Source organism: Geospiza fortis, unplaced genomic scaffold (genome assembly GCF_000277835.1).
Source record: "Geospiza fortis unplaced genomic scaffold, GeoFor_1.0 scaffold178, whole genome shotgun sequence".
Lineage (NCBI taxonomy): Eukaryota > Metazoa > Chordata > Aves > Passeriformes > Thraupidae > Geospiza > Geospiza fortis.
In genome coordinates, this window is record NW_005054466.1 from 1,023,271 (window position 1) to 1,033,632 (window position 10,362).

The 10,362-nt window shown below is 50.2% G+C and overlaps 1 protein-coding gene across 1 annotated transcript in view; it reads right to left on the reverse strand.

Annotated features, from left to right (window-relative positions):
- Positions 1 to 10,362, reverse strand: part of KIF9 (kinesin family member 9) — a 30,856-nt gene that overhangs the window by 2,688 nt on the left and 17,806 nt on the right. The window contains exons 12-20 of the mRNA XM_031062809.1: positions 10,002 to 10,079; positions 8,821 to 8,889; positions 8,081 to 8,185; positions 7,738 to 7,793; positions 7,184 to 7,331; positions 5,606 to 5,712; positions 3,996 to 4,250; positions 1,427 to 1,635; positions 678 to 857 (exon numbers count right to left, since the gene is read on the reverse strand). Of these exons, the coding sequence (XP_030918669.1) occupies positions 678 to 857; positions 1,427 to 1,635; positions 3,996 to 4,250; positions 5,606 to 5,712; positions 7,184 to 7,331; positions 7,738 to 7,793; positions 8,081 to 8,185; positions 8,821 to 8,889; positions 10,002 to 10,079 (1,207 nt within the window). The remainder of the gene's footprint in view (positions 1 to 677; positions 858 to 1,426; positions 1,636 to 3,995; positions 4,251 to 5,605; positions 5,713 to 7,183; positions 7,332 to 7,737; positions 7,794 to 8,080; positions 8,186 to 8,820; positions 8,890 to 10,001; positions 10,080 to 10,362) is intronic.

The following is a 10,362-nucleotide window of genomic DNA, read 5'->3' on the forward strand; positions in this document are numbered from 1 at the left end:
CAGGAATTTGTAGGGATTTCCCAGGCAGAGCTGTGGCCAAGCTCCTTTTCCTGATAAGGCTGCAGCTCTGGAAGCTGGAAATCACATTGGGACAGAGGAAATATTGGGAATCCAGAGGCAAAGCCCTATCCCAGGGCAATTCCTTAACCACCACCTCTATTAAATCAAATCAAGGATGAGACTGGGGTCAGCAGTGTAAGATTCCTTGTGGGAGGCTTTTTCCCCCATGTAGGGGTGGGACCAAGGAGCAGAGGGACATTATCTGGGAGACAGAATCTGCAGCAATTCAAGGTAAGGTCAGAAAATCCCACCTGATTATGGATAAAATCCAGTCTGGAAGGCAACAGGACAAAGGACAAAGGAGAATGGTAATTTGGCAGGGGGCTGGAGGGACAGGACCCAGGGAATGGCTCCCACTGCCAGAGGGCAGGGATGGATGGGAGATTGGGAATTGGGAATTCCTGGCTGGGAGGGTGGGCAGGCCCTGGCACAGGGTGCCCAGAGCAGCTGTGTGTCCCCTGAAGTGTCCAGGACATTGGGGCACCCTGGGACAGTGCGAGGGGACTGGAACTGGATAAGCTTTAAGGTCCCTTCCAACCCAAACCATTGTGGGATCCCATGATGTTTGGGAGTGCTCCAGTCTGGATTTATCCCAGCTGAGCCCTGGCGCTCTGTACCTGAGATGAGCCTTCTCCTGCACTTATCCACGAGGTGCTGGCAGTACTGGATCTCTGCCTTCAGGTCCTTCAGCTCTGTAAAGCCAGCCCTGTGCTCCTCCTTCAGCTCCTTCAGCTTCACAATGAGGGAGAACTCCTTCTCATCGATGATCACCTGTCCTTTCTCATCCATGTATTCTCCTGGAGAGGGAGAAAAGGGAGGGAAGGTTCTGCTGAGGGTGGAGAGCAGGGACAGAGCTCTGCAGATGTCACACCTGACGGAGGGTCTGACTTGGCTCCCAGGAGAAAAATCCCTGGGATTGCTTAGATGGGATATTGAGAAGGAATTCCTGGCTAGGAGGGTTGGGAGCCACAGGTTGTCCAGAGAAGCTGTGGCTGCTCCTGGATCCCTGGCAGTGCCCAAGGCCAGCTTGGATTTGGTTTGGAGCAACCTGGGACAGTGGAAGGTGTCCCTGTCCATGGCAGGGCTGGAGTGGTATGATCCTTAACATCCCTTCCAACCCAAACCATTCTGGAATTCTGTGACCACCCAAAACTGCTCTGGAACCTGGAAGTCACATTGGGACAGAGGAAATATTGGGAATCCAGAGGCAAAGCCCTATCCCAGGGCAATTCCTTAACCACCACCTCTATTAAATTAAATTAAATTAAATTAAATTAAATTAAATTAAATTAAATTAAATCAAACAAGGATGAGATCTGGATGAGATCATGAGAGCTCCATCCCCTGTCCCGAGCTGCCTCCTCACCCTCCTGCCTCCGCTTCCGCTTCTGAGCCTCCAGAGCCTCCTTGGTTGCCTCCATCTCCTCCCTGAGGCTGTTGATCCTCTGGGCCACAGAATGGCTTCCCTTCTTCTTGGCAATGAGGATTCTCTTGTTGTCCCTGAAGATCCTGTGGATCTCCTGTCCAGTCTCCTTCTTAAACACCTCAAAGGCCTGTTGCTTGGACAGAAGGGGCCTGAAAGCAGATACAGACACAGGAGCTCACTCTGTCCTGCCCTGCAGCATGCAGTGAATGATTCCAGTTAGAAAAGCTCTCCAAGATCGAGCCCAAGCATTCCCCAGCACTGCCAAGGCCGCCCCTGAGCCATGTTCCCAGTGCCACATCCATATGGATGTCACATCCCTGCAGGGATGGCGAACCACCCCTGCCCTGGGCAGCTGGGCCAGGCCTGGAGAACCTTTCCAGGAAGGAATTTTCCCAATTTCCACCCTGAGCCTGCCCTGGCCCAGCCTGAGGCCGTTCCCTCTCCTCCTGTCCCTGTTCCCCCCGGCTGTCCCCTCCTGGCAGGAGCTCTGCAGAGCCACAAGGTCCCCCCTGAGCCCCCTTTGCTCCAGGCTCAGCCCCTTCCCAGCTCCCTCAGCCTCTCCTGGGGCTCCAGTTCCATTTCCTAGACATGCTCCAGCCCCTCAGTGTGGTGAGGGGCCCAGAACTCCATTCAGGATTTGAGGTGTGGCCTCCCCAGTCCTTGGGAATAGCCACAGCCAAGGTCTGATGGGATTTCTGCGGGTTCCTTTGGGGTTCCTGGCACTGCTCCCATGCCAACCCCAACACCCACCGTCCCCCAGAACAAAACTCTTCACACAGACACCATATTCTTCAGGAGATGCCTCAGAACTGAGTGTTCCCTGGAAATTCCCATTTCACGGATTGAATTTTCACCAAAAAAACGGATATTGTTCCTCCCTATTGTTAAACAAATGCCTGTGCTCTGCCCATGCTGCATTCCCAGCACGATCAGCCCCCTCTGGAGCCAAACCCCACAGCTCCAAGCTCTGGCCAGCTCCACAGCACTGCTGCCATGCCTTGGAAGTCCTGCCTGTTTTCCAAGTCAGAATTCCAAGTGCCATTCCTGACTTTTCTGTGAAATGGCTTTGATGCCAGCGTGTCCCAGTGAGCACCTGGTGTTGTTCCAGTATGAGCCACCCCAGGCAAAAAAAGGAGAAATTCACAGTCCACAGATGCTGCTCTGTGCTGGTGATGATATTCCTGGAGAGCAGGATGGCTTTGGGAGCAGAAGGAAGAGACAGAAAACCATGGAATGGTTTGGGTGGGAGGGGACTTCAAAGCTCATTTTGTTCCAAGGCAGGTGCCCAGAGGGCTCCACATTCCTCACTCCAAACTGCAGCTCCTGCCTTCCCTGAGTGACCTCTTAAGGGCATTTTCCAGCTCCTGCAGGGCTGTGTGAGCTGGCACAGGGCTGTAAACAACAGCCCCTGGGCAGAGTGCCACAGCTCCAGCTGCCAGCGGCTGCCAGGGCTCTGGATGTGCCTCGTGCAGCTGCACCAGCCTGTCCTGCCAGCCCTGGGAAGCCCAGAGGGACACAAACCTCGTGTGGAGGGCACAGAGGGGATGGAGACACGGTGAGGAGCTCCAGGAGGGAATTCTGCAACAGCTTCACTGCCCTGCTGCAACCCAGAATCCACATCCCGGGCTGATCCCCAGTGGGGGCAGCAGGAAATGGGGATTCTGCCCCTCTGCCCCTCAGGTGAGACCCCAGTGCAGAGCTGCCCCAGAGCCACCAGCACAGGGAGCTGGAGCTGCTGCAGGGCTGGAGCCAGGCTGGGGGAGCTGGGAATGGTCCCCTGGAGAGGAGAAGCTCCTGGGAGAGCTCAGAGCCCCTGGCAGGGGCTCGAGGGGCTCCAGGAGAGCTGGAGAGGGACTGGGGACAAGGCATGGAGGGACAGGACACAGGGAATGGCTCCCACTGCCAGAGGGCAGGGATGGGTGGGAGATTGGGAATTGGGAATTCCTGGCTGGGATGGAATTCCCAGAGCAGCTGTGGCTGCCCCTGGATCCCTGGCAGTGCCCAAGGCCAGGCTGGAGCAGCCTGGGACAGTGGGAGGTGTCCCTGCCATGGCAGGGGCTGGAATGGGATAATCCCTAAATTCCCTTCCAACCCAAGCCAGTCTGGAATTCCAGGATTCTTTAGCTCCATTTCCATGACTGTGGGGACTTCTGGCTGCACGTGAGGTCTCCCTGCAGTTTTCCCACTCACCAAAGGGATGCTGCAATTTTCAGAGATTAAATAACTAAATGAATTTAAATGAAATAAAATTAAAATTCACGAAATTAACTTAATTTTAAATTAAATTAATTAAGTTTTTAAATATTCAAGAGCAAGTGGCTGGGGCAGAGCTGGAAGCACAGAGGTGACCCCACCACCACCCTGTGGGGTTCCCACCACCACTGCTGTCCTGTACTCCTGCAGATCTCCAAATCTCTCCCCTTTGCCTTGGAGCTGCACTCAGGGAACACAACCCAGTGTAAAGCACCCTCTGGAAAAGGGGATTTACTCCCTCCCAGGGAAAACCTACCTGAGGTTCTGGGCATCCTCAGAAGATTGGATTGAAGACTCTTCATCACTGTCCTGGTAACATCCGTCCTCGTCCTCGTCCTCGTCCTCCTCCTCCTCTTCTTCTTCTTCTTCTTCCTCTTCTTCTTCTTCTTTTTCTTCTTCTTCTTCTTTCTCTTCTTCTTCCTCTTCCTCTTCCAGATCCTTGGTGGGACTTTTGGTTGATGAGGATTCATCCTGACCTGTCTCAGGAGGAGGGCTCCCAATTCTTTCCTTCCTGCCAGGGGGGGAAAGACAAACCAGATTCATTCATTTCTTCACCAGAGGGATCTGGAACCAAAACACGCTGCAGGTTTGGCTTTGCTGAGTTCCAAACTGATCTGAGGTAGCTTCTACCAAAGTTCCCAGAGGAAAATCCCCTGACAAGGAATGAAGTCAGCCTTGTTCCCACAAATCCCTCATCCTCAGAGTGGAGTTCCTGCCCTGGATACTGTGGGATACAGGCCAGGCTGGAGGAGCTCTCCTGAGAAGGATCCCAAGGAGAGCAGTCCCACCCTGCCCAGCTTTGGGCACATCTGGACAAAGGTTAAAACCCTCTCCAAAAGGAATCCCCAAGGATTTGACCCAACCCCACATTTAAACCAAGCCTGGCTCCCTGCTCCTTTCCCTCCACAAACCCCTCCAGCATCAACTGCAGGGAATAGAAATAGAATCATCACGGAATCGTGGAATCATGGAATGGGTTTAGTTGGAAGGGACATTAAAACCCATCCCAATCCACCCCTGCCGTGGCAGGGACACCTCCCACTGTCCCAGGCTGCTCCAAACTTAATCAAACCTGCCAGGGATCCAGGGGCAGCCACAGCTGCTCTGTGACCCTGTGCCAGGACCCTCCCAGGGGATTTTTTCCTAAGGAATGGTGTGACCAGGAGAGTGGGATTTGGAACACATTCAGAGTGTTTGCCTCATCTCCTGAAACCAGAGCAGCACAGCAGAGCCCAGGGGTCACGTGGACACCAAAGCCTTGGTGGTTCCTCTGCTCCCTCCACGAGGACTTTGGGGAAGTGTCAGGGAGGAACCAAGCCAGGGTTTACCTCTGTAAACTGAAGGCTCTTCCTCTGCTCAGGACTGGCTGCTTCCCCCTTCCCTCCCCAAATCTCTGCTGCTCCTCTGGCAGCTCCCTCCATTCCTTCCTCCATGGGCTGCACATCCCTGCCTGACCACAGCTGGGCACTGGGAACTGCTGGGTCCTGCACTGAGGAGCCACAAGGATTGGGGACAACAGCTGGGAAAGGCCCTGAGGGGGACAGGAGGTGCCAGGGAACAGGGACAGGACAAGGGGAAGCAGCCCCGAGCTGGGCCAGGGGAGTTCAGGTTGGATATTGGGAAAATTCCTTCCCCAAAAAGTCAGCCCAGCCCTGGCCCAGCTGCCCAGGGCAGGGTGGAGTCCCCATTGGTGAAGGGATTTAAAATCCCTGTGGATGTGGCACTTGGGGACATGGTCAGGGGTGGCCTTGGCAGTGCTGGGGGATGGCTGGACTGGATGATCTGGGAGGGCTTTTCCAACCTTGACAATTCCATGATTCCACATTTATCAGAGGTAAAGGAGAGGTGTGTGACTGCTTAACTCACTCATCAGCTTCCTTCTCCCCATCAGAAATGGGGGATGCAGGAGGAGTTCCAATCTTAACAATCCCTGCATCAACGTCCAAATCCTCATCCTGCTCAACTGGACTTTCCTGGAAAAGAAAGGAATATCCCATTTGTGCACAGCCTGGAAGAACAGAAAGGAAAGATGGAAACAGAGGAATATCCCATTTGTGCACAGCCTGGAAGCACAGGAAGATGGAAACATGGAAACAGAAAGGAATATCCCATTTGTGCACATTCTGGAAGCACAGGAAGGAAAATCCCATTTGTGCACAGCCTGGAAGCACAGGAAAATGGAAACATGGAAACAGAAAGGAATATCCCATTTGTGCACACCATGGAAGCACAGAAAGGAATATCCCATTTGTGCACAGCCTGGGAGGACAGAAAGGAAACATAGAAATACAGGAATATCCCATTTGTGCACACCATGGAAAGACGAAAACAGAAAGGAATATCCCATTTGTGCACAGCCTGGAAACACAGAAAGGGAGCATGGAAACACAGAGGAATATCCCATTAGTGCACACCCTGGAAGCACAGAAAGGACACATGGAAAAGAAAGGAATATCCCATTTGTGCACAACATGGAAACACAGAAAGGAAGCATGGAAACAGAGAGGAATATCCCATTCATGCACACCCTGTAAGCACAGAAAGGAAAGATGGAAACACAGAGGAATATCCCATTTGTGCACACCATGGAAACACAGAGGAATATCCCATTTGTGCACACCATGGAAGAACAGAAAGGAAACACAGAGGAATACCCCATTTGTGGACAGCCTGGAAGCACAGAAAGGAAAGATGGAAACACAGAGGAATATCCCATTTTTGGACACCATAGAAGCTGTCCAGACCTGACCCAGCAGCTCCTCCGTCCCCTGGAACAGCCTAATGTGGGAATTAAAAACTCTGTGAGAGCCTACAGGAGGATTTATGGATTAGGTGGGATTTATACACTTGGCTCCAGACATTATAAGGATTAAAAAAGGGATCCCAGCAGAGGCAGGACCTCACCTTCTCCAACCCAGTGACACACAGGTCACTTTGGAGATGGTATTGTCGAGGACATTGAGAGGGCTTTAAACTGAAAGGGGCACTGTTTAAATGGGATATTGGGAAGCAATTCCTGGCTGGGAGGGTGGGGAGGCCCTGGGATGGAATTCCCAGAGAAGCTGTGGCTGCCCCTGGATCCCTGGAAGTGTCCAAGGCCAGGTTGGATTTGGTTTGGAGCAACCTGGGACAGTGGGAGGTGTCCCTGCCCATGGAATGGGATGATCTTTAATGTTCCTTCCAACCCAAACCTTTCTGGGATTCTAATTCCTATTTAATAAATTATTCTGTGTAGATAAAGGGCCCAATTAATCCCTCTGCTGCCTGGAATTCCTCTTTGTTAATGATGCATCTCTGCCCTGACACATTTTTTGACAAACTCACCCCAGTGACATTTCTGAGTTTGATTTCAACAGGGAAAAAATGTGCTTTATACAATTCCCATTTTGGCACAAAGGAGCCAGCTCTCAGGTGGATTCTGGGCCAGGTAGCCACAGGTATTACCTTCTCCTCTTCCTCCTCCTCCTCCTCCTCCTGCTCCTCCTCAACCTCCTCCAGACGCAGATCAGAGCTAGAAACGGAGCCAGCCCCAGCCATGTATCCCAGCCCGTACTTGTTCCAGAGCCTGCTCTCCAGTTCTTCCTCCTGTTGGCTAAGGAAAAAACAGCCCTTTAGGAATCCTTTCCCACCTGTGAGCCCTGCCAAAGGCAGATTCCCAAAAAAAAAAAACCCTTTTTACCTGTGGTTTTATCCCTCAGCACCCCTCCCAGGCTTCCCATGAAAACCTTTGTCCACTCCCCTCCTCTCCCTTCCCATGACATTCCTTTAGGGCTCTTTAACATTAAAGCTTTTTGATGGTTATTTTAATACTTTCCAGGACCTTTTAATGGCCCACATCAAACCATGCTAACTCTGCTCAGTCCCATCCTCTTGTTTGAACCTTTAATCCAGGCTGGAGGGGGCTTGGAGCAGCCCGGGATAGCGGGAGGTGTCTCTGCCCATGGGATGATCCTTAAGGTTCTTCCCAACCCAAACCACTCTGGCATCTCTGGATTTACCTTAAAATCACTTTGAACTGTCTAAACACCTCCTGGATCTGCCTGACATTCACAATCTGGAAGAGAGGTAAAAAAGCCATCAATTTTGGTATTAATTATATAAAGGAGTTTAAAAAAATTAGTTTAAAGGGTTTTAAGATTAAGGAAAATACTTCCAGAGCCTCCAAATCAGCAAAAAATGGAATGAAAACATGCAACAAACTTAACAAAGCAAAAAGAAATGAAATTACAATTCTGTAGAGGGTTTGGGGTGAAAAACAGCCTCTTCAAAAGACATTGTCATTGCTCCTCTCTTGGAGGAAGAGGATGGAATCAGGATTTAAATCCTTTTTTCACCACTTACATCGATTTCCTCAATGACTCCTCTGAGGTATTTCTGGACTTGGGATCTGATTTCTGCTCTCTGAGCTGTAGTCAGGGGGTTGTAAGTCATCAAGGAATGACTTGTCTAAAAAAAACCCAAAAGATTGGAAAACTGAGAATCAGGGAGTTGCAAACAGCTGAGGGAGCCTGTGAGAACAACAGGGACGAAGCTTTGGGCAGGTCCTGTCGTGGTGGGACAAGGAGGGATGGTTTTAAACTAAAAGAGGGGAGATTCAGGATGGATTTAAGGAAGGGAGGGTGGGGAGGCCCTGGGATGGAATTCCCAGAGAAGCTGTGGCTGCCCCTGAGTCCCTGAAGTGCCCAAGGCCGGGTTGGACAGGGCCTGGAGAACCCTGGGACAGTAGGAGGTGTCCTTGCCACCAAAGGGGTGGGAATGGGATGGGCTTTAAGGTCTCTTCCAACCCAAACCATTCTGGAATTCTGTGATTCCACTGCTCTGGCAAACTCCTGGAATTGCTGTGCCCATTTCTGTTTGGCATTGTCATCACCTGACTTGGCAGGAGATGGGATTTGGGAGCAACCAACCAACAGAAGAGTCTGGAAAAAACCCCAAACCCCATCTCCAGTGCCTGGGGATTGAAATTCCAAGACCATCCCTCTGTGTGGGATCTTCAGAGGTTTCCCTAAGCCCCGGAGGATGGTGCTGGGAGCAGAGGGAAGGACACAACCCCACTGCACAATGAGTTCACTGCTCCTCACCAGGTTGACCTGCATGATCAGCTCTTGCTTCAGGAGCTGGATCTCCTCCTCCAGAGCCTTCACTGATGGCTAACAGGGAAAAAAAGGGTGAGAAAACCACTAAATTATATTGGGGAAAAAAAACCAAACTGCTAAAGCAGCAAGAAATTGGCTGCTGGAGAATATCCCAGCTGGATCCCAGCTCCCTCAGGGCCTGCAGCAGGGAATCAGTGGCTCTGGAAATCAGTTTGATTTTCCTTTGATTATTATTTTATATTTTATTATTACTCCCTACAGGACAGTTTGTGCTGGGTCCTGCCTGCAGAGCCTGGCCAAGCCATCACTGCTTTTTAATGGGATGATTTCCTGGTCTGGAATTGCAGGGACCATCAAATTCCAGGAGCTGGGATATTACCCTGGAAACCAAGCATTGTGCAGGGCTCACCTCTGCCCTGAACTCAGCAGGTCTGGCAGTAACTGGGACAAAGGGGAGACTTTCCTGTGCTGGATTTGACTGGATTTCTCCCTAACATGGAATATCTTCAAGGATTCACATTTTAAAATGTGTTTCCAGAAAGGTGAGCACAAAAATCTGGGGATTCAGGGAGAAGCGGGCACTGAGCTGCTTTGCAGTGACCTCTGGAGCACCAAACCACAAAGTTTCCTTCCAATTTCAGCTCCTCCAGTTTGGTTTTCACTCTGAAAGTGCACTCTAATACCCTGTGATCACTTCCTTTAAATGATTTCCTTAATTACCCAAGTTTTCTAATTGTGGAGAAGCTGTTCTGTTACCAGCAGCAACAGGGGTGAAGCTGCAGGAGGACTGGAGATGATTTCCCTGCATGTCAGGGGAATAATTCACCATAAAATCTCTCTGCTGAGAGCTGAATCTCATCAGAAAAATATGCAGAAAAATAAATATGCAGAAGAAAAAAGAAAAAAAATATGCAGAAGAAAGAATTCCCAGGAAGATGTGACCACCTGCACGGCTGTGCCTTAGACCAGGGAGCTGTAATTAAAAACCTATAAAAAGGTTTAATATTGATCCATTTGATCACCCACCTAAAATCAGCAGTGCCAGCTTGGCTGAGGAAAGGTTATTTATGAAACTACCTGATTTTCCTCAGGTTTTTCAGGTTATTTCTTAAATATTAATGATAAAATTACAACATTTCCCCTCCCCAGACGCCTGCTGTCCCTACCTCCCTGTAGAAGGGCTCGTTGGGGACAGGCTCTGCTGTCACCCAGTTCATCCTGGTGGCAAAGCGGAGGGAGGACAGCTGGAAAAGAAAGGTTTAAAGCAAATAAAAGAGATCTTGGCAGAAATATCATTTTCCTGATCTTTCTACTTAATTCTGTCAGATCCAAGAGCAGAGAGATGCCAGTGCAGCTCTGCTGGGAGCTGGGCAATTGCAGGGACTCCATCAGGGCATGTCCCATGGAAATAATAATAATAATAGTAATAATAATAGTAGTAGTAATAATAGTAATAATAATAGTAGTAGTAGTAGTAGTAATAATAATAATAATAATAATAATAATAATAATAATAATAATAATAAT